A 27,498-nucleotide genomic window follows, 5' to 3' on the forward strand; every position below is an offset into this window, starting at 1 on the left:
GAAGTATATTTTATATTGTGTTTTCTCAGAGACTTCTTAAAAATCTGGAATTTTTATACATAAATTTTAGTTTAAAAAGACTTCATTTTCATATTTTGCTGAGTTACATTCAATCATGGATATTCTCCATTATATTGTGGGAAATTCATCTTAGTTGCAAGAGTTTGTCTCCTATTAAATAAGCATTTCAGTTACATTTTAGAGAAAAAATTGTTTAATGCAAATTTGAATACTATTGTAATGTTTTTGGAATGCATTTAACATTACAAAAATGGATTATTGTTTGTTTTATTGCTTTCTTTAAAAATCCAAGCCACACAGTTATAATTTTTTGAATCGACTTGAGAACTTGAACACAAGATCAACAATCATATCCTTTTTTTCCTCCTGAGTTCTGTAGCATTTATTTATTTATTTTTGTTTTGTTTCAGCAAGTAATACAATAAAAACTTCTTGAACACAATTATCTGGTTATTCCCTTGTTTTTTTAATTTTTGTTTTTATTTATATTTACTATATATTTTTACAGGATCTGAGATTTTTAGAAGAATGTTCACCTGAATTAAATAATATTCTGCACGCATCACTGTCAAAAGTCGTTGGTCAAGATTTTATTCCTTTCTTTAATTTTTTAAATATTATATATTTTTCTCATTTTAAAGATTCCTGTTCCATATGCATTCCAGTCACCCCCAAATGTGATGCTGCCAGCACAGCAAGCCATGGCTGCTGCACCATATCTGCATCCTCCCCGACCTGCATATGAGCAGCCAAGCTTACCTCCTATGCAACAACCACATCAAGATCCCAGAATGCAAATGGCCCAGGTAAATGTAATATTGTGCATTGTTTTGTGTATTGTAATTCCATACTATTTAAATTATAACAGTTAAATTTGAAGAATAAGTTCATTTGATTGTATAAATTAGATGAGCTTTCAAGGTAAGAATATTTTTGAAAGTAAAAAGTACAATATTTTTGTCTTTATTACCCTTGTATTTGAAGAGGAGTCAATGCAAAGCAGATTAAAAGCTGTATTGTAAATTTTTTTTTTATGACTCAGCAACTTGTTTAAGGATGATTTTTTGCAATATTTATATATTTTTGGATTATGTACAATAAAATTACATATTGTGGATAAAAACATATCGTAAATACTGTGATGTCATGTACTGTTACAGCAAACGTTCCAAACATTTTCTTCCCTTTTTGTATTTCATGTAGAAATTTTGCTTTATTAATGGTCTGTAATAGTAATTTTTCTGTCATTCTGCAATAAACAAACTTAGACAAGCCTTGGTTAATCTGCCTCTGATTTTTCAAGTGTTGACTGTATTATGTTTTTTTTTTTTTTTTTTTTTTTCCATCTAATGTATTGTGTCAGTGTTATGTAATGTACAATTTGTCTTCAGCCTATTCGAGAATTGTACAATAGTAAAAATTAACAGCAATTAAAAATGAAGAATGAGCTGTGGAACTTTATGGAATGAATTTGTGTATTTCTTTTGTTAAGTTTTCATTTTCATTTGTTGTTCCAATTTTATTTGGTCTTATTTTATTTTCAAAAATTATTTATTGATCTAAACTGAATTATCAAAGTATGGCTGTATCTTGAAGTATGAACTAACATAGAGAATTATGTGTACAATTTTTAAAAAAATTGTTATTAAAAAAACCTGAGACGTATGTTGAAAATTTTCATATTGATCATTAGTAGCAGATTTTATTTCCAGTGAAGGTTCATGTTTTTTTGTAAATTATATGTTATAGGACATGCAAATTGTAAGATAATATTTAATTTGTAAAATGTCTTTTGGTTTTGCACTTGATTTACTTATGCTTCTGAATTTAAATGATATTGTAGATTAGTTCAAGAATGAAATCTTTTATATGTTTGCACATTTTTTAAAATTTTTTTAAAAATTATTTTGGCTTTTTTTTTCTTTATTTTGGCTTTAAATTTGCTTTTTTACTTTTTTACTTTTATACGTGTTTGTTAAAATTTAAATTTAAATTTGTTTAAATTTTCTTTTTAATTTAGTTATATCCATGTTCTATCCTCAGAATAGTAAACAAAACTCTCTGGAATCTGTTATTCCGGAATAATGGCTATTGTGCGTATTGGCTACTGTTGCATGATGCATGTAATTACACATATAATAGCGATAGTGAGTAAAATAATTATCTCATGATGTTTAAATCATAACATTTGTTAACAAGTAATTGCAAAATGATACTGTGTTCCTTTTTGTAGAAATTTTTAAAAAAAAAAAAAAAAAAAAAAAATTGCCATTTCTTAATTTACAGAAAAATAACCTACCAAAATAAATAAATAAATAAATAAAATAAAATAAAATAACTTGCTTTTATCTACTGTTTCAATAATCTTTCAGTGATCTTTCCTATAAAAAGCTGTTTATAAGGAAACTTGTGAGGAAAAGAACTAGATGCATTTAAACATTTGCTTTATAAGAATGCCGAGAATATAACACCGATTTAATAATCAGTTGTGTTGTGAAACCTTTCTTCTAAAGCTTTTGTTTTAAGATCATAATAAAAATTTAAGCATTCCCCCCTCCTGGTTTTCAGTGATAGAAAAGATAGCTTATTACATTAAAAATTTCAAGTTTTTATTGCTATAAAATTTATTCTTCTATGTAATTCATTTTAACAAGTCATTAATTGTTGCTTTTATATTTTTGTACTAATATACACACACTGGCCAATGAATTAGAAACCCAAGAACAATATTTTATTGGACGACCTTTTGCACAGATAACTGCTCTGATTCATTTGGACATCGAGTCTACATGCTTCTGAAGTGCATTTACATCCAGAGAATACTGTGCATTGTCTATGAAGCTTTTTAGATCTTGTAAATTAGACGAAAAAGGAAAGTGCTGTTGGATGCATCTTTCCACTATATCCCACACATTTTCTATGGGAATAAGATGCGGTGGCCTGGGAAACTGTTTGAAATCAGACTGATGTTCAGTGAACCAATTTTGAACACTTTAGGCCCGATGTGTAATGCATTTTCGTCTATGAAGTATCTGTTACCATCAGAGTAAAAGTGCAACATTGCAAGGTGTGTGCACTTGATCTGCTAGTATATCTAGGTACCTCGTGGCTGTTTGTTTACCCTTGAAGAACACCAGGGACCACTTCAATGCCAGTAGAACATGCCCCATATCATGCACAGTGTGAGTAAGGCAAGATGGCTTCATGGGGTTCTCTTCAAATTCGATGTCTTCCATCAGTGCAAAATAAGGTGTTTTGTGATTCATTCAACCATATTACCCATTTCCAATCCTCAGATGTCTAGTGTCTTCTTTCCGACACCGCTGTAAACGAATTCCTGTCTGTCGGGCAGAAATGAGTGATTTTTCTCACAGGCACCGGACTATGCATTCTTATCCTCTGCAATTCTCTGTGCATGGTTCGAGCTGAAAATTTGTTGGGAAGAGCCTTGGTTGACAATCTGTGTCAGTTAAAGCACAGTTGAGTCCCTGTTCTGCTGTACAATTCATCGGAGACGATGCTGATCACCGTCTTGGAAAACTGTGCTCAAACTGCAGTTACGTCTTCTAAAGAAGGACTGTGGATTCTGATTCCAACTTTTGAAAACCTTTGATATGGCTGCTTTTGAGAACCCAGTGAGATTTGCTGTTTTTGAAATTGAGGCCCCTGCTAAATGGCACTAACAATAAGCCCTTTTTCAAATGGTGAAAGATCTATCGTTTTTACCGATTTCACTGCGATTATCATAAAAAGCAGTCTTATGCCTTACTTATACCAGCTTTCTAACCACATGTAACTCATGTCATAGAACAAATTTAAATACTTCATCCTTAGCATGCATTCAAATGAAAATCTCAAACGTTTCTAATTCATTGGCCAGTGTATGTATATTCTTTAAAGAGATTTACTATTTTTTCTAACTGCTGTAAGTTTTCTGCTTGCATATTTAGTTTTATGTATGTTTGAATAAGGTTGCTGAGGAGGCTCCAAAACCTGGCCCAGATATGGCTCCAATGAGGCCATTAGAGGCACAAGACACAGAGCAGAAAGAGAAGGAACAACTTACTGAAGCTGATGCTAGGCCACCAGAAGAATGTCCACCTGAAGGCAGAAATGCAGATGGATTGCCTTCAGATAGACGTATTATTATTATTATATTTTAACTTTATTTTCTTTTTGTCTTGTAAATTTATTTGTAATAGACTAATTTAACTCGCTCGTTTACCCCTCTTGTTTTTAATCAGCACCTGAACAGTCATCATCAGTACCACCTAGTCATCCTCATGACTTTCCTCCATCTGAAATGTGTGAAACGGGTTATGGACATCCAGATTTGCCTCCACGCCATCCAAATGGCCGCCCAATGGGACCAGGTCGCTATATGGATGATTACTCACCTCATTATGGTCATCCTCCACCCCCAGCCTATGCTGCAGAGCCTCCTGAATATGGAATGACACCTCCTCATGTAAATAATTATGGTCGCCCTATGCCTTTCAGAGACGTACCTCCCATGGGTTAGTTGTGCAAGGTTTTTTTCCCCCGCTATTTAAGAATTATTGTATTATACAAAAAAATTGTATTACTTAACACATCGTTCAATAAGTCCCGGGACTCACCAATAGATGACGTAGTAATATCAACTTGGCTTTGTTGTTCAAAAGAACTAACCTTCAAATGACACATGTCTGATTTTCATGGCATTCGTACCGGAAACAGCGAAGCTACTTTGGTGAAAGTGACACTACTTTTGCATTTGTGGACAAAATGGAGAAAAAGGAATTTCAAATGTTGATAAAACATTGCTATTTAATGGGGGAAGATACCATCCAAACTCAGCAATGACTTAAAAATTTTATCCAGGCTCTGCTTCATCGAAAACAACCATTTGCCATTGGTATGCTGATTTCAAGCACGGTCGCACGGATACAAATGATGTGGCACGTTCGAGTAGGCCAAATGAACCTGCCACTCCGGAAAATGTGAAACAAGTGTTGAAAATCATGATGAATGACTGCAAAGTAAAATTTCGTGAGATTACTGAGATGGTAAACATATCAACTGGAAGTGTGTGTACGATTTTACATGAAAAGTTAGGCATGAAAAAGTGTTTTCCAAATGGGTGCCTCATGTGCTCACAATGGAACAAAAGCAACAACAAATCGACGATTCACAGAGCTGTTTGTCACTGTTTACTCACAATAAACAGGATTTCTTGCATTGGTAAGTGACAATGGACAAAACTTGGATTCTATTTCACTCCAGAGTCGAAGCAGCAGTCAGCTGAGTGGTATGCAGCTGATGAAAGCCATCTGAAGCTGTGGAAATTATTTTGATTAATTGATAGATGGCGCTAGCGTTGCGTGTTAACGCGACGCGACGTGCCTTCTGAATTTCCATAGACTCTCCACCGGCAGTTCGATAGATGGATGTCTGATGGTTCGCACACTATTTGATTAGGAACACTTAGGTTCTTATTTGATTTCGATTTTCGATTATGAAAGCATATACATTTATTTGTCAACTGAACCACCATGTTTGATCTATGATCTGTAAATATTGTACATATTAAAAGTTACATTTAAAAAGTGATTGATGTCGATTTATAGATCTTAGAATATTTTGAAACAGCTGGTGCATTAGGCCGTCAAGAATTGGATTTAGCACGTTGCAAGTGTGCGAAGGTAAGGCTAAACTTTCTGATTTGTAGAGTAACTATGGCGGAAGAGTCTGTTATTAAATTAAAATCGAAACGCAAAGTTATCAGGACCACCGTGTCCAAGATTCTAAAAAAAATCGAATCGGAGTTGAATAAAGAAGAAATTGATACAAGTACATTAGAAGAAAATGTAGATCAATTAATCACGAAATCAAAAGCTCTGAGTGAGTTAGATGCTCAGATAGAGCGTGACTTGAAATCAGAGGCAGAAGAGTTTGAAACAGAAATTCTATCTTGTATCGAATACGAAGAGAAAATTCAGTTATGGCAATTCAGAGCAAATAAAAAATTGAAAGAATTGAATAAAGTAACAAATTCGGATAATGAAAACTCTCTTAACGAAACTAATTCTAAAATCGAAAGCAATAAATGTACGCGTCTGCCAAAATTAACCATCGCTAAATTCTATGGAGATTACACCCAGTGGACAAGTTTTTGGAACTCTTTCAAGGTAGCAATCCATGATAATGAATCTTTAACAAAGATCGAAAAATTTAATTATTTAAAATCGTACTTATGCGGCAACGCCGCAAACGCGATAGAAGGCTTTTGCATTTCGGAACCAAATTACGATGAAGTTGTCAAAATACTTAAAAACAGGTTTGGCAGAAAAGATATAATTATAAACTCACACATGCAAAAACTCCTGAATCTTACCCCAGTAACCAAATCCAGTGACACTGTAAAACTTCGCAAACTTTGTGACACTATCGAAACTCAAATACGCAGCTTGAAATCATTAGAAGTCACACCGGATAAATACAGTTATATGTTGATTCCAGCCATAATGAAAACTCTGCCGTCTGATATAACCTTAGAATTTAATCGTAAAACGGATTCGTCATCCTTTTTTAATGTTGACGAATTATTGCACTTTGTTCGTTTAGAATTGGAAAGTCGCGAGAGAAGCCATCTTTTGCTCTCCACTCATAAATCAGAAAGCACTTCCTGTGTTTATAAAGAGAAGGGTGGGAAGGGGAGTATCGTTCATTCCACTTACCAGCTCTTGGCGCCGGTTAAAGAAAACAAAAATACTAATTGCTGTCTGTTTTGTAATACATCCAAACATGTTACTGAAGACTGTGAATCACTGACAGTTGATGAGAAGAGAAATTTATTACGTAAACATTCCCGATGTTACCTTTGCCTGAAATTAAACCACCGCCTAAAGCAGTGTCGAAGCGATCTCGTCTGCTCCAAGTGCAAAGGTCGACATAACCGTTCAATATGCTTTCGCGCTGAGAAAGAACGAAATGAAAAAAATAAAAGTATAGAAGATTCGCATGTTCTTTCAGCATTCTCACGCAGCAAAATTAAAACTATTTCACTTCAAACGTGTTGCGTAACACTTCGAACAACCACGCAGTCGGTTTTAATTAGAGCTCTACTGGATTCAGGTAGTATGCGTTCCTTCCTAAGAAAAGAAATCGCGGATAAATTGAAGCTTCCTGTTATTCGAACAGAGACTCTTTCGGTATTTACGTTTGGAAATAAAACACCCATTAGAAAAACATTTGACGTTGTTAAGATAAAATTACAGAACAAGCAAACACCGAATTTGAAAATCGAAATTGAAGCTCTCGTGACTGAACAAATTTCAAGTTCTGATTTACCACCTCCTAATCTGGATAGACACATTTTAGGCAAACAGTTAGAAGGTTTACAACTCGCAGATTCTTGGGATTGCAAAGAAAAAATTACTCTTTTGATAGGAGCTGATCATTATTATGATGTAGTAAATGGGAGACCTTAAACGTTTAAACAAACATTTAGTAGCTGCTGAAACGTTATTCGGTTGGTCTCTGCTAGGTTACACTAAAGGTACAACACACACGTCCACAGCCTTTAATATCTTAGTTGAGGAAGATATAATATCTGATCAGATAAAGAAATTTTGGGAGCTTGAAAGTTTAGGAATTAAGCCTGAAAATGAATTATCCGACCCATCAGACAATACCATAATGGAAAAATTCGAATCGGAAATTTTATACAGAAATTCTCGTTACATGGTTAGGCTGCCATGGAAGTCTGATAGAAAATATGAGTTACATGACAATAAAGCGATTGCGTTGAAACGATTTGAGAAACTTGTAAAGCGATTTCAGAATAACCCTGAACTCTTTTATTCGTATCAAACAGTTCTACAAGATTATTTACAACAAAACATCATTGAACCAGTTCCAGACACTGTTGATAGTGAATCTCAAATCACATTTTATTTGCCTCACAGAGAATATTGGTCCAAATTTGTATCCTGACATTCTTGAAGTTCTGTTGGCCTTTAGGCTTCACCCTGTAGCATTTACAAGTGACATAAAGCAGGCTTTTCTTCAGATAGAAGTAGATGAGAAGGACAGAGATGTAACGCGTTTTCTGTTTACTAAAAACCCATTCGATGATCCACAAAATTTTATAACTTATCGGTTCACACGTGTGTTATTTGGCGTAAATAGCAGTCCGTTTTTACTGGCTGCAACCATTAAATACCATTTGAAACAATATGAGAAAACCTACCCTGCCACTTGCGAATTTCTAAATGATCACATTTATGTAGATGACATCATTGGAGGACACCAAAACGTTGAACTTGCTTTCAATACCAGTTTAGAATGCGTCAGCATTTTTAGAGATGCTAGTATGATTCTACATAAATGGCACACCAATTCTCAAGAACTGCGCGAATTATGGATTAAAGAAGGTATTGAATCCAAGGAATCTAGTCATGTTTCGGAAGCTGGAAATCCTCCATTGAAAGTGTTAGGAATCGCTTGGGACAACCAAAATGACATAATTTACTTTGATGTAAAAAATTTGATAACATTTCTCTCAAAACAAGTTAATACTAAACGTTTCGTCCTACAAGCAATAGGACGAATTTTTGATCCTGTAGGTCTATTATCACCGTTTGTACTTAGAGTCAAAATCATATTGCAGCAAATTTGGACACTTGCTTTAGATTGGGATGATGAACTACCAGAAAATTTATGTTCTGTATGGAAAACATGGTGCAAAGAAGTTTCCAATTTATACGAAATCGGTATTCCACGATATTATTTTTCTGCAATCGGTAATAGTGATGTGGAACGGATTGAACTGCACTGTTTTTCTGACGCTAGTAAAAAGGCGTATGGTACAGTAGCGTATCTGCGTATAATTTCTAGCAATGAACAAATATTTACGGTTTTTGTTGCTTCAAAGACTAGAGTAGCGCCGTTAAAACCACTCACCTTACCTAGGTTGGAACTAATGGGAGCTCTTTTATCAGCCAAATTAGGCACTAGCGTCACTAAAATTTTGAAATTACAACTTTCTTGTTTTTTCTGGACTGATTCGAAAATCACACTTTTCTGGATAAAAGACTGTGCAAAGAAATTTAAGCTTTTCGTTAAAAATCGTATTCAGGAAATACAAAATTTGACATCCCCAGAAAATTGGCTTTATTGCCCCGGTAAATGTAATCCCGCTGATTTGGCTTTGAGGGGAGCTAAACTTCCAGATTTGAAAAACAATCCAGTCTGGTTTCAAGGACCAGAATGGCTTAGAATGTCGTCTGAGTTGTGGCCTCGACAGAATGAAGAGAAACCTGTCACTGAAGAAGAATTAGAATACCGCAAAAATATTAATGATATTTATGAATTTGTATGCACGGCAGTTGAAGAAAGGGTAATAGACATCTCAAAATATAGTAATTTAAGAAAATTGTTGAGAATAACTGGTTGGATAAAGAGATTCATCGGTAAAATTAGGAAAACAAACCATTTGACAGGTCCATTAACGACTGAAGAAATAGTAGATGCCGAAAATTATTGGATTCGATCTGAACAAGAACGTTTCTATCCCGAAGAAATTGAGTCTCTGAAGAAAGCGAATAAAATCGTAAAGAAATCATCCTTATATCTTTTTAACCCATTTTTAGACCAGAACGGGATACTGAGAGCAGGTGGAAGATTAGAACATTCTAGTTTGTCACAGGATGAAAAACATCCGGCAATTCTTTCAAGAGACTCCTGGCTAACAAATTTGATAGTAGAAAGTGCACATGTTAAAATGATGCATGGAGGAGTAGCAACGACCTTAGCTGAAATTCGAAGTCGCTTTTGGATCCCAAAAGGACGTCAATTTATCAAGAAAATAATAAACAAGTGTCTTATTTGTAAAAGATATTCATTGAAGTCTGCTGACCAGACCACTTCTCAACTTCCAGAAGACAGAATCAATGAGACACCACCATTCTACGTATCTGGCATAGATTTTGCTGGACCGATTTACGTAAGAAACATCGAAGGAAGTCAAAAAGCCTATGTAACATTATTTACATGCGCTAACACTAGAGCCATACATCTGAAACTTGTACCGAATCTCTCTACAGATTCTTTCTTGATGGCATTCAAAAGATTCACGTCTAGGAGAGGCAATTGTCGAGTAATTTATTCGGACAACGCGAAAACTTTTAAAAAGGGGAAAAAAGAACTCGAACATTTCTCTAAACTATTGTCGAATGAGAAATTCCAAGATTTTCTGTCGAATGAAAGAATCAGTTGAAAGTTTATAATAGAACGAGGGGCTTGGTGGGGAGGCTTCTACGAGAGATTAGTAAAATCAGTGAAAGAGTGCTTACGAAAAATTCTCGGTAAAGCTTTACTAACGTTTGAAGAATTGTCAACAGTTTTAGCACAAGTGGAAGCTGTTTTGAATTCTCGTCCTTTGACATATGTGTACAATGACCACAAGGAACCGTTGCCACTGAAGCCAGTCAATTTTTTGATTTTTGGAAACAAAGATTCTACATTACCTGTAAACTTTAATTCCATTGCTAAAGATGGCTCTACCAAGTCCTCTCTGACTAAAAGAAAGATTTATCAAGATTTATTGGTTAGGCAATTGTGGACTAATGGAAAAAACAATATTTGATGGATCTTCGGACAGCTCATCAATTAAAAAATCCTAACGTTTATGATGATCTAAAAGTTGATGATCTTGTATTAATTGAAGGCAACAATAAGTGCAAACTTTTGTGGAATTGTGGTAGAGTGATAAACGTTTTTCGTGGTCATGACAACAAAGTTCGTTCTTGTGAACTAAAAACTGCTGATGGAACAATAATAAAACGACCAGTTCAATTATTATATCCTTTGGAACTTTAAAAACATTTTTTTTATCGTTTAATAATATGAATATGTTTGAATATGTTTTTATGCAATTGTTTATTTTACTAGTTTAATTTCATATGCTTAGATTAAGAATCGTTTAAATTTACTGAGTGTCAAATTATATTTGATGATAACATACCTTTTTTAGAATTTAGTATAGTGATTATAGTTTGAATATATTTTCTATTAATTTAATATACTTATTAATTGTTTTATAATTATATGTTAAAATACTTATTGGTATAAATTTGATTGTTGTTAGATTAATGTGAACTCTTTACAGAGTTCAGGTGGGGAGTGTGTGGAAATTATTTTGATTAATTGATAGATGGCGCTAGCGTTGCGTGTTAACGCGACGCGACGTGCCTTCTGAATTTCCATAGACTCTCCACCAGCAGTTCGATAGATGGATGTCTGATGGTTCGCACACTATTTGATTAGGAACACTTAGGTTCTTATTTGATTTCGATTTTCGATTATGAAAGCATATAGATTTATTTGTCAACTGAACCACCATGTTTGATCTATGATCTGTAAATATTGTACATATTAAAAGTTACATTTAAAAAGTGATTGATGTCGATTTATAGATCTTAGAATATTTTGAAACAGAAGCGTCCAAAAACGCAACAGTCAGCTGGCGAAGTCATGGCATCAGTGTTTTGGGATTCACAAGGTATAATTTACCTTGGCCACCTTGAAAAGGGAAAATCTTATCAATAGAGCCTACTACAGTGAGTCATACCTGCCAACTTTTACGAATTTTTCGTAATTTTTACGAAAATGCGTTTGTCTTTACGATTTTACGATCGTAATCCATTTTTTACGATTTTTTTCCTTTTTCAAGTGTTTTTAGTGATTTTTGTCAAAATTGTAGAATTTTTCGCCAATTCAGCGATTTTCGTCAATTGCATCGTGTTTTACCGCCAACTACCAACTACTTCGAATCCAGTAACCTGGGGTTTCTCTCAACTCGCCGCTTAACCAGCCAATCTAATGCGCTGAACTTGTTTCTCCTACTCTTTTCTTTGTGGGCGCCAGATTATATTTTAATACTGTGAAACACACTGTGAAAAACAGTGTGTTGATTTGTGTTGCCTATAATAGTTTGGCAAATCAAAAGGATGACAATGATCTTATAATTGGAAATCAAACCAGGGAACTTGTAAATTCTTTGAAAGATCATGAGAAAAAAGAATTTTTTCAATGTGTTAGAAAGCACTTTTCCTCAGCCTGTGATTACATTGTAAGGAAGTTTCCTTTGCAAACTGAAGTTCTGTTAAATGCTGAAGTGGCAAATTTGAAACAAATTGAAAATTCATTTTTTGAAAAGATTCGTTTTTTTTTTTTTTATTTATTTATTTATTATTGATAAATTTCCATTTTTGTTAACAATTAAAGAAAATGAATGCCATAATGATGCTTTAGATGAACTACAGAACCAATTTTCTGCTGCACAGTTTGAAGACTTTGCCAGTTCTGGAGAAGATAGACTTGATGTCCTCGTTGGTACCTTAAAAAGAATAAAAAGAGCTGATGGAACACCAAAATATGATAGACTAGCAAGAGTTTTATGTGCTATTCTCGTAATTCCACACAGTAATGCTGAGTGTTGTGAAGAAAAACAAAACTATGTTTCGTTCTTCAATTTCACCAAAAACTCTAGAAAACATTTTAATTGCTAAATGTTATGAGGAAACTAATTGTTATGACAGGAAATTTTCCGAAGAATTTTTGGCTAAAGCCAAAAAAATGCACTCAAAATTCATTGCAATAATTTTTTTGTGTAACATTAAGTTCTTGTTTTATGTTTCCTAATAAATTTTTAGTTACTACTTAATTGAGATTTACTAATGTAAGTACAATTTTCTTTTTTCTATTTGTATAAATTGTTATTTTTTTAATATCAAAGCATGATAATAATTCTTCGTGTTCTTCTGAATTTTGGAGAATTCTTCTGAATTTGGGGGAGAAATCTTCTGAATTTTTATCTTTAGAGGTTGGCAGGTATGGTGAGTTATTAGTGCGTCTGAAGGACGAAATTGCAAAAAAATGACTGCATATGAAGAAGAAAAACCTCTTCCATCAAGACAATGCCCCGTGCCACAAGTCAATGCAAACACTGGTTACATTGAACAAGTTGGGCTTCGCTCTGCTTCCCCACCCACCATACTTCCCAGATCTAGCCCCCCAATGTTTACTGGCTGTTTGCTGATCTGAAAAAGATGCTCCAGGGAAAAATATATGGGTTGAATGAGGGAGTCATCGCTGCCACTGAAGCTTATTTTGCGGACAAGGACAAATCATTTTACAAGCATAGTATCGAAAAGTTAGAAAAGTGTTGGAATGATTGCACAGTTCTTGATGGTGATTGTGTTGAGGAATAAACGTGAATTTTATGAAATGGATGTTGTTTTCTTAGTTAGTCCCGGAACTTATTGAACGATGTGTTATCAATAGCTTTAGTTTCCAGGAATGAGGCAAAAATATATTCTTTTTTATTGTTTTAAAATTTAGTTGTTGCTCATCATATTTTCACTGTAATAAATAAATTTCCACAAACTCTACCTAATGGGGCCTGAGAGTATCAAGTTACCAAAAATGGCGGGTTTTGTGGAAGAAGGAAATTGGTTATTTATAACTTATAACTCTTCAACTAACACCTAAATAAATGGTAGTTTTACTGATACTTTTATCTTTCTATATCTGTTGTCATGTTTATTTCCTTTGCTTCTTGTTCGACATTTTCACCTATATAGTCAGCTGACAAAGAGCAGACTCTAGAAAGCTACCAAAAGTTAGCAAGAATTGTCTCTGCCTTACCATTAGGGGGATATGGGGGGTTTATTGTAATAAAAATATTTTGACATAGCCTGAGAGTACATATGTAATACATTATACATGATTTTTTCAGTACATGATGAACATTTTCATGTTACAAGCCAGCGTAATATATAACATTAAAATTAAACTAAAATAAATAAATTAATTAAAACTAAAATTAGACTGAAAGTTAGGCCCATAATTTCAAAAGTGTAATGCTTGTTATCATAGCACATAACTTTAGTTATGTTAATTGTTCACTTACTGAAAAGAAATGTAGAAGTGTCGGTGATTTGCCTAGTGCTGTTAATAGATATATTGTCCCACTGCCACTATGAATGTTATCATTCTTCAGATATTGATAATTCCTATTCAGTTGGTGGTTCTAAATCTCTTATATGTATCAGAGTTATGAAGCCACAGATGATTTGCCGCAGTTAGTGGCCTCTAGAAAGCAAATGATCAGGGCAGCTTTCATTTCTGTTGATGTAGATATTGGTATCTGAGTTCTTAAAACTATAGAAGTACGTTAGAAAGGGACCATAGTGAGTAATATAATTGGTTAGTTGTGAGACATCCAGTATGAAACCATATGTTGGTCTTACTGTGCCACCTTAGTGTCATTCCAGTTGCTGTTTTTGGATTGTATTGTCCAAGCACTACTGTATATATATATTTCTAGCTGCTTCCTTGCTGAGCATATTATGTTTCATTTCTTTTGAGCTCGGCATGGGCTAAACCAAGTAAGATGTGTACAGGCATTAATTGTTAAATAGGAGTTGCTGTATTTCTATGATTAAGGTATTAAGGGAGAGATATGATTATGGTTCAAAACTGTGAGTAATGTCAAAATACTGTTTGTGTAAGATCTACTGGAAAGTTCTGTCTGATAATGTTATTTCAAGTTTCAACATGCATACAAGCCTTCACTTGAGAAATGCACTGCCCTCCAAAAGTTAAGGAACAGCATGTTTTTCAGAACTCACCATTACAAAAATGTCAGTAACATTTAAATTCACACTTCATATGCATGACAGTAACAAAGTTTAAGAAAATATATGCAAAAACAATAGCTGCCACTTTTATTTTATAGAAATGAATACGTATATTGAAGTTGGAGAAAAAATGCAAAAATTCTCCTTTTTGTTCACAATTGTGGATCTTCAGTTGTTATTACAATTTCTTGGACAATATCCAGGAGAAGTCACTTACCCGATTCATTGAGATAGTGGGCAAATGAATGGATGGAAATGGGGATGTCACAAGCTGATGCTGCTGCTCGTCTCAATGTCTCTTGTAGTGAGGTTCATCTGCTATGGAATCAGTTTGTATCTGAGGATTCTGTGTCTAGAAGACATGTTCCAGGCAGACCTAGACTTACAACACCTGTGGGAGACCGTTATTTAGCTCTTTCGGCCTGAAGAAGGAGTAACATTATTGTGCCTCAGATCATGTAATGCAAGATGACCAGTTGTTTGTGTCCCTTGACCCAAGGACATAGAGGTGCCCATTTATGTTGGGTAAGAGAACATGTCTCTTGGACCAATCAAAAATTAGCGTCTGTTCTCTTAACAGACGAGTCCAGGTTTGCATTGGAAAGTGGTTCAGGTCATCAGCTGATCTGGAGGGAACAATACACCGCATACAAGCAATCCCACATTGTGGAAAAACACAATTACAGAGGTGGTGGAATAATGGTTTGGACTGGGATCTCTCTCGGTAGTCGCACTGACCTGCATGTGTTCCATGCAGAAACTTTGACCGGTGTGAGATATCAAGACAAATCCTTGATCCGCCCATATGCCGCCTTTTATTGGTCCTGTATTTCTGCTGATGGACAACAATGCCGACCACACCGAGCTCGGGTTGCTGAAGAATATCTTGAAGGTCATGGTATGGAGCGAATGGAATAGCCAGTTCAATCCCCAGACCTGAATCCAATAAAGCGTCTTTGGGACTACCTTGGGAGACAGGTTGCTGCTTCAAGTCCTCCTCCAAGGTCCTTGGATGAGCTTGAATAAGGATTACTCCATGTCTGGTCATTGCTTCCCATTTTGTTGACCGACTGCTTATTTGAGAGCATGGAACATTGCTGTTGCTAATGTATTGCAGCTAGGGGTGGACACATTTCTTATTAGAACCCATTTTTGTAATATAACCACCCCATCAAAAAACTGTGATATACTTTTACTCCAAGATTGAATTTCTCTGCCAAGAATGCAATTTTTTGTTCTGTTTCATGTTTTCTGTTGAACTTTAGAAAAATTATATGTTGCATTCATTAAAGAACTGTTTACTGGACATGTCCTGTAAATGTCTTGTTACTGTGTTGCTTCATTCTCAAATTAGACACAAAAAACATGCTGTTCCTTAACTTTTAAGTTATATAACTTTTAAGTGTATATAGCTATCTCTCTTTATCTAATAGAAGTTATGAGCGAAATAAAAATGTGTGTAAGCAAGTACACAATATTACAGATAATTTTCTGCCGTATTAAAAAACTATATGGCTGTAGTTTGAAAAACAATTGTGCACACAGATTAAATTTTTAATATATCAATATCTGTATGTTTAAGTCCATACAGGCACTAAAAACTACTCTTTGTGATTAAAGAAATTGGATTTAAAGGCTAGCATAAGTATGGTATCTCAACTGTATTCTGTTGATTCCAATCTTATTAATTGGGGGATTATCAGAATTAATTAAGTTGTCATTTTTTAATTCAAGTGCATTTTTTTCATGCTTAGATTCACTGCATTTTTCAGGTATCGGTCCTCAAGATGTTCCACCAGAATACATGGAACCTGCTATTCCACCATGTGCACCTCCATACTATGATCTTCCAGCTGGTTTAATGGTACCTTTAGTCAGAGTAAGTAAAATCCCTGAAAAGTTTCTCTGCTTCTCTCTCTGTCTCTAAAAAATTTTATAGTTTAAATGTTTTAAAAATGCGGTGGACTTTTTTTTTTTTTTTTTTTTTTTTTTTTTTTGTGTGTGTGTGTGTGTGTGTGTTTGTAAAAATTATTTTTAAGATTAATCAAGGAAAATTATCATGTAAGCAAATTATCTTGTAAGCCTTATGAAAAAAACAATAACACTGTAACATGATTGATGAAATATTGTGTTTTAATGAAAATTTTTCCACCACCATAAATATCATCTGTGCAAACAGTTCACATTGTCCTGTTTAATCATATTTTGTCAAACGATTTTTGGCATTTGAAAGAAAGAGACTTGCTTTAGAACACTGTGTTGTGAAATTTGTAAAAAAATATCATTAAGTACAAGGTATCTGAAAGGGAGCCTATCACGCTTCTAGTTTAAAACCATTAACATTTACTTCCAGTTCTGTTGCTAAAGTCACCTACAGAATGCCACCAAATCATGTGTATAGCTTTAGGTATTAATGTTGCATCATATGACACTGTGAAGGTTGGGTACTGAAAGTTCTAAAACAATGACTATGACATTCAAGAAGCAATGTGCTCTGGCTGGCCTACTGATGTTGATGAGACCTGCCTGCGAGAACTTGCAGAAGATAGGTATGCAGCCACTCAAGAGCTTGCTGAGGAGTTAGATGTTAGTGCCAGTCCATAAGTCCCACTATGCATCACATAAACTTGATGTACAAGTTCAATTGCTGGGTTCCACATGAGCTGACTCAAGCAGATAAGGATAGATGTGGTTGGGTCTGCACTTATCTGCTCAAATATCAACACAAAGACAAAATTCTGCACAGGATTGTCACTTTTGATTAAAAGTAGATTTGCTTCAACAACACAAGGCAAAAAGGAGGTTGCTCTGTAGCCTGTGAGTCTGTTGGCAGTGTCGCAAGGTGCAATTTGAATAATGAAGAGATCATGCTTTGTATCTGATGGAATTGCCATGGTATTATCCACAAAGAGTATCTGGAAAAAGGTCAAACCCTCTACAGTAAGGTGTACAGTGAGATTCTAGTCCGTGTTGGCAGTGCTGTCAAGGAAAAATGTAGAACTGAGTTCCGGCGCAAAAAGGTAATGTTCTTTTAAGATAATGCAAGACCACATGTGTCTGTATTCACTGCATGGACTCAAATGGGATCTTTTGCCTACCGTATAGCCCCGACATCGCTCCTTCGGACTTCTACCTTTTTTCGCACCTGCAGCTGAATCTTGCTTCCATTCTTTGTAGGATGCCTGAAATGAGGTTATCTGTTTTTGGACTCGGGGCCACCAAGTTTTTATACAATAAGTTTTTTGATTTCTTCTACATTTGTGACAAATTTGAATATTTTATTTAACATAATTATGTAAATAAAAAATTCCCCCTTTTTTTTTTTTTTTTTTTATTTATTTTATTTATTTATTTATTTATTATCTTTCATTGTCCCCCCTTTCTGCCCTCATAATGTGGTTTTTATAATGTCTCAATGCTTATAAACTTTCAAACAACAGTTTTCATGGTGCATGATGATAAAATATAAGTTGTCTGACTAAATGTCTCATCAATTAACCTCACTGATGGCATTATTATGAATCATTTAATAATTTAACTGTAGCCATCTTTCATGTGTCTGTTTTCATTAAGAAAGTACTTTCCATTCACAGACTAGCTAGCAAATAATTGATGTTATTAACTCTTTGAGGAATTTATGTTGTAAATTATTATTTAGAATCTCTTGGCTCTATATGCAATTGTTTGCACTGTTCTTTTGGCTCATAAGATTTTAGACATTTTGAAGTAATATCTTATCTTTCCTCCTCAATTATTTTTAAAGCAAATCACACTTAAGATTAATTTTTGTATCTGAAAAAATAGGCAAACCCTAGAAACACTGAATTTTCTTTCTGATATAGTTAGGAAAAATAATGGGCTATGGAATATTGTAAAAAATCCTGTTTACTATTCTAGTTTAAATTTCCTATGAGGAAAAAATGTGATAAAAAGTATCTGAAAAGTAAAAAATAAAATTGTTTTCTAAATCAAATTTAAAAGCAGTTATGGTATTTAGCTTGCCAAGTAGATAAGATTTATGACCACTATGAAATCATTACAGTTTTATTCTGGTGACCAAATGCAACTGTTTGAATGATTTTTCATGATTTTCTGCATTTACAAGATTGGCATGAAACCATACTCCTTGCATAATGCCCTTTAATAAAATTAATTAAAAGTTATTTGTCATTATTAACTAATTTAATCTAATGATAAGCATGTTGATTTAATTATTGCAAACTTTTTATGATCTGTTTGTTTGCTAAAAATGCATTCAAATGAATGTAGAATTGTGTAACACTGTTTAATGGTATGTTATTAATATATTGCAGTTAGAGGACACAGATTATGATAAACCTCTGGATCCAGATGATGTTCGTCTACCACCACCAGCATTACCAACAGAACGGCTTCTTGCTGCTGTTGAACAATTCTACTGTCCGCCTACTCATGAAAGAGCTCGAAATAAGTTAGTTTATCTATTCAGATTTTCAATTTGTAGAAATTTAAAACTGTTAAATAATGTTTACACATTTCTAGTGATTAATGTCATGTTTGTTCATAAAATTGTGGGAATATTGTATTTCTTAATTTCGCAGTTGCATTCATTTTATATTATCATTATGCCCATAATGTTTAAAATGCATTTACTGACATATATTTCTTGATTTAATTATAAAATCTTTTAATTTCTTAAATCATGCATAAAGCTATTTTTTAGACTATAAGCTGAATACATTTGTTAAAGGATTTAAAATAATAATAATTTTTAAATGAAGGTCAGAAGATATTTGCATTCCAAATTTTCCATTTGCATACTCATAAACTGAGATTTATTTATTCCCCCCCCCACACACACAGTATGTTTTTGTGCTATTTATGAGCTTCTGTTCTGATAATGTGCTATTGTTCTGCATGCATATTTTTTAGGATGTTTAAATATTTTTTTTATTTCATTGTTTTGTGATTTCTTAATATTGCTTAATAAGGCAATTTATTTGCCTCTGACTTAAGAATTCCAGATGAATCTGAATTTATGAATTGTATTCTCCCTTTTAGTGCATATGTTATATCCAGTGAAGGGTGGGAACAGTTAGGTCTATATGAATTTTTCAAGGCCAAAGCTCAAGCAAAAAAACAGAAAGGTCTTTCAAATGATGATCGTGACTATGGAACTTCTATGGACCTACCAGCATTGCAAGGATTCTCGGAAAAAAAGCCACAACGTAGAAGATATCGAGAAATAAAAAGGTAATAAAATATCAAAAGGTTTTTGACATTGTGCCATCCACATTGCTTTATTTATTTATTTTTTTTTTTTTAATATATCCTCTGCGGTAAAGAGGGTTAAAACATATAATGAGTTTAATTTTTAAAAAAATGGATCATTTCATGCTTTTACTATTAATGAATTTGACATTTTCAAAATGTATTAATTTTTTTGTTTTTGACATAGTGTGAACATAATGAATGTATTTTGGCTTACAAATTCCAGTCTCAGAAACTGGCAGCTCTTCCCAGCTCATTTTCTGTAGATTGGCTGCAAGGGGTTTGTAGGTTTTTCTAGTTATGTAATGCAAATTTAAGCATTTTTCCGGAGGAATGTTCTTATGTATTTTAATATTTTGAATTAATCCAAAACAGTTTTTGATGGTTTTTTGGACAATGAAATAAGTTTTTTATATTTTTTTACCATCTTGGCCATCAAATTTTGAATAACATAGTCGTCCACTCGAACATAGGCACCTGAAAGCCAAAATTTTGAATTCTGGATTTGTTTTATTGTCTATTTCATATTTTGTAAAACTTAATGAATTTTTGATTAAAAAACTCAACAATTTCAAAGTAAGCGGTGGCAATACTGTAGAGAATAAAACATTTTTATCTTCGGCACTCGAGTGTCTATCAGAAATTCTAAAGGTATGTTGTTTTTAAATATTTTTAGTACAATATGGCATTAGCCCACATGCTCTCAAAACGTGTATGTGTCTGTAAATGAAAAATCACCTGTTTGAGCATAATATAAAATCTGGAAACTTTCAGTTTTTTTTTTTTTTTTTTTTTTTTTTTTTTTTAATTTTTATTTTTATTTATTTATTTATTTTTTAATAAACTGAATTGAAATGAATGAAGAAAACAATGTACAGTATAAATAGTAGTGTAGAGGTATATTTTAATATATATGAAAATGGCATAAAAGAATGTAAATAAAATATTTAAAATTTCAAGAGATTTTTACTAGGTTTTACTAGGAAGCTTACTAGGTTAACAATAAAATAATTACCAGAATATGAAGCAAATGAGAAAATCTGTTGAACTGAAAAATGGGAAAATGTTTGTATTTATTTTTTCACTTTATTACATTATTATACATCTCTGATATGAGAAAAACTAGGACCTTTTTGTGCAAAATATTAATTTAAAATGGTAAAGAATATTTCCAAATGAATTTTGATATTAAGTAAAATGTTATTCCTTATTGATGTTTTCTTCTGGTTAAAATTTAACTTCATTATTGTAACGTTTGTTCCATTATTTTTTTTTAATCCACAAGAAGTAAGCAATTATTATATATATTAATTGAAAGGATTTGTTTTTGTATGGTTTGCTTAACCATATTTTATTTGTACATAAAATTTGAAAAACATTTAGGAATGAAACAATGGTCTTTCTTTGAAACAATGTATCTGTTAAGTCCATATAATGAAATTAATGTTAGAGCTTTGCCTTTTTATGGCCAGAAAGTAATGTAGTGATCTTTACTAAAATAGTCAACAAGTAAATTATAAATTTCGAAAGTAATAAAAATTCTTTTTAAAGCATCCCAACCTTTCTCTTGTGGATCAGACCTTCGCAAGTCACTGTTTTCGTTTTTACTTCCTTATACAAAGTATTGTAATCACGAGAAATTCCTAGTATCTTGTTTCAACGAAAATATCCATTTTGACTGCTATCATATGCAATTTAATGATGTTTCTGTATGAGATCTGTACTTAAAGGACTCTTTTTCTCCAAACGAATTGTAAAACTGATTTAAAATAGATTCAGAAGAGATTCTTTTTGTGTCATCTGTACATACATACCTATGTATGTATCTTGCATATTTCAGAAATGAGTAGCCTCAGAATGTTGAAATTTTGTTTATAGGACAGCTATAACATGTAGTTGTTCACCTCCCTTTTTGGTTGCAATCAGCCGCACCAAAAGTAAATATACATACATATATACCCACTCTGTTACTTGGCTCACTAAGCTCTCTTTTTTCTTTTCTTTTTTTTTTTTTTTTTTTTTTTTTTTTAAATTCTTATATGCTGGTAAATTGTGCATTTTTTGCTTTAAAAATGGTTGAGTTATGGTGTTCTCCTCTTCCGGTTGAGTATTTTATGACTTTTGTTAATCTGCATGGAATAGTTGTAGAATACTTAACAATTTAAAAGTTTTTAAGTGCAGCTAAGCCTAATTTTTTTGTCATGGCAGCCATATTTCTTTACATTTGAAACTTAGCAGAATAGTAAATTAAGTCTTTCTGCACCTTCAGTGTCTTTTTGCCGAGTAAGACCAAAAGGAAATTTTTAGTTTTGTGCACCCAAAAATCTGCCTTCTTGCCTGCTGGGCGAACTGCTTGTTTTTGCATAGAAACTGTAATTTTAATTGTAAAAATTGGATTTTTAATTGTTTTAACTGCATTTGGTGTTTTACATCTTTCAATTTTTAACAAAGATAATTTTTTATTTATTTTTGCCTTGTCACAAAGTGAGAACTGAATTAATTGAATGAGAAATATATCTGTATTGAAATTCGAGGAAATAACTTTAAATGAAATGTAAGAAAAAAGTATGTATAATTTAATATTCCATACAAGGAAGTCATCGTGTACACATCAGATTTTGTCTGTCTAACTGAGATGTGTCAGCAGAAAAGAAGGAAAATTTGCGGAAACATTTGATGAAAACATGGTGGCAGAATTAAACTATTAAAAATTTTAAAGGGAAAAATGTAGAGTCAGCTCCATTAAAAGCACCAAAATTGTTAGAACCCAAGGAAGCACACGGCAATAGAATTTAAGAGCGGCAGAGTTCGCACAGAGCAGCAAAAAAATCTATCACTGACCATAGGGAAATGTCTTAAATATTCGTCAAAAAAGTAAGGTAAAAAATTTAGTGGAATTTCAGAGGAAAATATACCCCCCCCCTTTTTTTTTTTTTTTTAAATTCAAACAGATGTAATGTGCTGCTGACCATTTCCTTTTTAATGAATTCCCAATTTAGCTTTTAATTGTTCAGTTCACTTTTGTATCTTTGCAGGGTTATAACTATTCTTCAGTGTTTCTTTAGTTGTAAAAATACTGTTGGAACGTAATTATACTTTTGTATATGTGTTGAATTGTGTTGTAGGGGAAAAAATCATATTTTTAATGTAATTAATTTTGGAAAAATATGTTACTCAGCTACCATAAGGCCTACAATTAGTTTCAGTTTGTTCTGTTTGATTCATTTACTTCCTGTTATTCAATATATCATTTAAAGATTGTATGAAAAATATTCAGTGTTTATTGATTTTTTTAAAAAAATTATTTAATTTAAATGTGGCATTTTTTATTTTTCAGTCCTGAAACAGAAACGCCAGCACCTGTTAAGAATGGCAGTAAAGGGAAAAGACGGTCACGTTCCATATCCAGGTCTAGGTCAAGGTCACCAGATGCTCCCCCACGGCGTTCATCCCGATCACCATCCCCCCAGAGACCTCACTTTCAGAGATCTAGAGTTCGTTCAAGGTCGCGATCACCCGTTGATAAAGGGCGTTCTCCAGAACGTAGTCCTTCTCCACCTTCATTTATGTATGTAATACAAATAGTTTTTAATTATTAAGTGTAATTAAAAGAATAATATTTATTTATTTATAATAAAACTTAACAATATTAGCACTCATAGCTCTTTCTTTATGTATATAATCATGTATTTTATTTATGATAGTTTGTGAATCTAAAAAATATAAGCTAACAGTTATTTGAAATTAAGTTGCTTAAATAATTCTGTTTTATTTAACTTAAAAATTTTTTTCATTTTAATGGCTGATAAAAAAAAATCCATTTTCCCTTTGTTAGTATTTGTATTAACTGTTAGAATGCGTCAGTAATTTATTGAATTTTCTATTTGTTATTTAATTATAAGTTTAATATTTATTAAACCCTTTGACTATATATGCCCCACTAAAAGTTTAAATATTACTGCTGGTTTAAAAAGTATTTAGAATTTCCTGATTGTTGGGGATCATCTTCCAATAGTTTAAAAATCAAGATGCCGCTGTGCTCGTTGTACTTGAATGAATGTAGAGAAAAGAACAAATATGAATTGCCCAATGGGTGATGTTTGGTTACGCAAAGTATGCTTTACCCTGTACCATACGATGTAAAATTTATTTCATATAATCAAGTTTCCCAGAATAAGGTGTGCTTCTAGTAAATCAATCGCTATATGTGGGACATATGTATTCCACCATTATCTACGGCTTGGACATATGTGTCTCAGCCTTTGGCTTGAAAACCATTTGTCAAAAAGTCCCAAATGCTAAATTTACTGTATTCATGACATATTTTGTTGACTTAAATGGAAAATGGGGTGTGTGTGGGTTTTTTTTTTTTTTTTTTTTAATTAGTCAAAGGATTAAATGTTTGAGAGAATTTATTGGTTTAACTTTATCTTAGAATTTTATTTATGGACTGAAGTATTTTGAAATATATTTATAAATGCTGTATATTTAATTCAGAAGGTGATTCAACTAAAATTTGCATAAAAAGTTGGTATGAAGTGCTGAGATAGAATAAGGCTAAAAGTCTTGAAATCTTTAATAATGTGCTAAGAAATATAATTTAGGCATATTTCTGCCATGTTTTATCAGAATTTGAGTAATTGCAAAATCCAATAAATTTGAAAATTAATTGTGTTTTATCTTTCTTTTTAGGGGTTCTGGGTCATCTAATTCCCATGATCGTCGTCTTGATGAGAGTAATAAAGGGCACCAACTTCTTAAGAAAATGGGTAAAATAACATTGTTATATTTTTAAAATATTTCTAAACCCAAATTTACTGTTAATGATTATTATTGGTTCTGTATATTAATATTGACTTAGAATAATTAGTATTGACTTAGGACTCTAAAAAATAACATAGTTTAGACACCATTTTCCAGGTAGGAAATTCTTCCTTCTTAACTTCCTTGTGTTTTTGTTAAGAGCATTAAATTTTTTTTCTGTTATTTCCTGCCTTATCTGTTACACGGAGAAATTCTGTTTATCTTTTAGCCAAAATGTATCAATAAACTTAGTGAGCAGTAGTATTAGAGAATATTTGTATGCAGTTTTATTTCTGTTAGATGTGAGAGAATGAGGCTTCAGATGCAGAGCTAGTTCAGAACACAACTAGCCCATAGCTAAATCAGGCACAGACCATGAGTAATACAGAGTATAAGATATAAATTGGAGATTGATTAGACTTAGTTTTTATTAAGTATTAATCAAGCATGAAAGTTTTCTGCGTTTTCATGGAATTCCGCTTTTTTGAACGTCACCCGGGCTGTTTCTGAGATCCATGCAGAACCGTTGAGAAATTGTGACCAGTAAATGGAGGACATGCTCTCTCTCTTCCTCTTTTCTTTGTAAAAAAACTTTACAGCATGCAATCAAATAATATTACACGGGGTTAGCGATCAAACACCGGCGCCCCTCGTTGCGAGCTTTTCGAGTTTGCCTGAGCCGAGATCACGAAATACGTTGTTTCACATCAAGGCGAAGTAGATGGGGCTTATGTGGAAAGGTGGAACTAGATGCATACGAATATCGAATCAAAGTAGAGCAAGCAACCGTCAAACAAGAGCTGACTTCAATAATTTCGGCGATCAGTGCTGGCGCCATCTGTCGGACATACAGATACCCACTTGCATTCTCCAGTACACAAAACTCTATGTAAAAATTTAAGGAATGTTCAGAAACTGTACAAAGAAGAGCTAGAGATAGAAAAGGAGGAGCGAGAATCTACAAAAAGAAAAAAAAAAGTTATTAAACATTGCAGAAAATAAATAAGAAAATAAAAAAGTATCAATGAATTGTATAAAAGCTGATGAAAAGAAATTGAGACTAGCTCGCAAAGGGAAATTAGAAAAGTTGGCTGCAAAAGTAGCAAAAAAGAAAAAGCTTTCTCCCTAAAAATTTTTAATCAGGATCGAGTGAGACTGAGACAAAATAGTTATTTTTTGTATTCTTCCTTTAACTATATGTTATTTTGTAACTATATTATCTCATATGACTACTTTTTCTGGTGTTTTATAAAGTACTGTCTATTGAGCTAAAAGTGAAGATAATTGAAAGCTATAGTAACAGTTATATATATATTTTATCTCTAAAACTTGTCATTGCCTGAAAATGGGCAGTAATATGTAACATAAATATGTATATTAGTGTGTTGTAATGTTGTGTACAGTATTCATGTATCAACTGTTAAATTAAGTTGCATAAAGAGCATCTTAAAGAAGGTTAATTCATTACAATCTCTTGGTGTTTATGGATTTTTTTTTTTTTTTTTTTTTTTTACAAGATAAAATTAATAGCAAAATAGTAAGTACAAGTATTAGTTTAATTATATGTGTATGTTTAATACTTTTTATATTAAAAGGTTGATATTTTATTAAAATGTGTTTTTTTGAGGTTGCGCGTGCGCAATTAGTTTTTGTGTAATTTTGTGCCCGCACGTTGTTCAGCTTTTTTTTTTGCCAACTTGCACTTTCATGCCTGCAATGCAGAAAAAGATTTTCCACTTTAATTGCATGCCATTTTTAGTTGTTTAGCAGTTCTTCAAACTGATTATTGGAATTTTCTTTTGATAAATTTAAATATTTTTCCTTAATTAAATTTGGAGATTGAGTGGCTAAAGGTGTGGAACTCATGGTTTAAGCTCAGTATCTCATTGCTGAATGACTGGCTGTGTTTAATTATCACATCTTCCTTCTCTGTAACACACGAATAAAGTATTCGTAGGAAGCTGTCCATAAAAGCATTCCACTTTCATAGTATTTTTCTGTAATGAGATAACCTAGCAAAAGTGTGTTTGACTTCCTCTAGAATTTCTTGATTAATTATTATTATGAATTACAGTTCCATTGCTTCCCCCTCTCCCATTTGCACTCGTAACTATATACTACGCATCAACCTAAGTTGAGAACACTGGATATACTAGAAAGTGTAAGTGTCCGCCGAAGAATATAGTTCTACCGTTTAAAGAAGTAATATTGTAAAAATTGTGCTGTGAAATATGAATACTGCTGAACAAGGAGAACATAAGTGAAAAAATGTGTAAAATGATAGATTACTTTGCGTCCAGCTTTTTAATTAAAAATTTGCTAAATCATGTCAATTATTCGATGACCAGCAGGAAGACATCCCCCCCCCCTTTTTTTTTTTTTGGCATTATTGGCGAAACTGCAAACTCCAGCAACCCCGACTTCACCCCACTCTCAATGAGAAAAGCAATTAAAGCATTCATTCAATTCACTGTACTGGAGGAGAAAAAAAGCAATTGTCATGGCATCTGCATCATCAGGGTATGAAATATCGGAAAACATAACTTTTAAGAAGGACGAAGTCCGTAAATTGATTGAGAAAAGAATTAATTTGGTGACTCCTATGTAATGGGCTAAATGCGGGAGGCATGTAATAGAAGGGGAAAAGAAAATGTGGAAATTAATTTGTCTCATGGAGAACACCATTGAGTGCGTGCAATTTAATATTGATGAGTCGGATAGCTCAGATTCTTCAAAC

The 27,498-nt window shown here is 33.0% G+C and overlaps 2 protein-coding genes across 3 annotated transcripts in view; one reads left to right on the forward strand and one right to left on the reverse strand.

The window, feature by feature from the left end:
• The window catches only part of scaf6 (SR-related CTD associated factor 6), an 84,130-nt gene that overhangs the window by 52,220 nt on the left and 4,412 nt on the right, over positions 1 to 27,498 (forward strand). Inside the window, exons 12-19 of one of the 2 annotated variants that reach the window (XM_035366194.2) lie at positions 663 to 827; positions 3,993 to 4,161; positions 4,266 to 4,538; positions 16,481 to 16,587; positions 19,022 to 19,158; positions 19,749 to 19,940; positions 23,296 to 23,526; positions 24,651 to 24,727. In XM_035366194.2, coding sequence (XP_035222085.2) covers positions 663 to 827; positions 3,993 to 4,161; positions 4,266 to 4,538; positions 16,481 to 16,587; positions 19,022 to 19,158; positions 19,749 to 19,940; positions 23,296 to 23,526; positions 24,651 to 24,727 — 1,351 coding nt within the window. The remainder of the gene's footprint in view (positions 1 to 662; positions 828 to 3,992; positions 4,162 to 4,265; positions 4,539 to 16,480; positions 16,588 to 19,021; positions 19,159 to 19,748; positions 19,941 to 23,295; positions 23,527 to 24,650; positions 24,728 to 27,498) is intronic. The other variant, XM_035366195.2, reaches the window with a different exon arrangement.
• The window catches only part of GABA-B-R1 (gamma-aminobutyric acid type B receptor subunit 1), a 78,173-nt gene continuing 75,748 nt past the window's right edge, over positions 25,074 to 27,498 (reverse strand). Inside the window, exon 17 of the mRNA XM_035366192.2 lies at positions 25,074 to 25,719. Within this exon, the coding sequence (XP_035222083.2) occupies positions 25,447 to 25,719 (273 nt within the window). The 3' untranslated portion in view covers positions 25,074 to 25,446. The remainder of the gene's footprint in view (positions 25,720 to 27,498) is intronic.

This window comes from Stegodyphus dumicola, chromosome 2, assembly GCF_044657685.1.
Source record: "Stegodyphus dumicola isolate Sdum_Otavi_A_Nest chromosome 2, ASM4465768v1".
In the NCBI taxonomy this organism is placed as follows: domain Eukaryota; kingdom Metazoa; phylum Arthropoda; class Arachnida; order Araneae; family Eresidae; genus Stegodyphus; species Stegodyphus dumicola.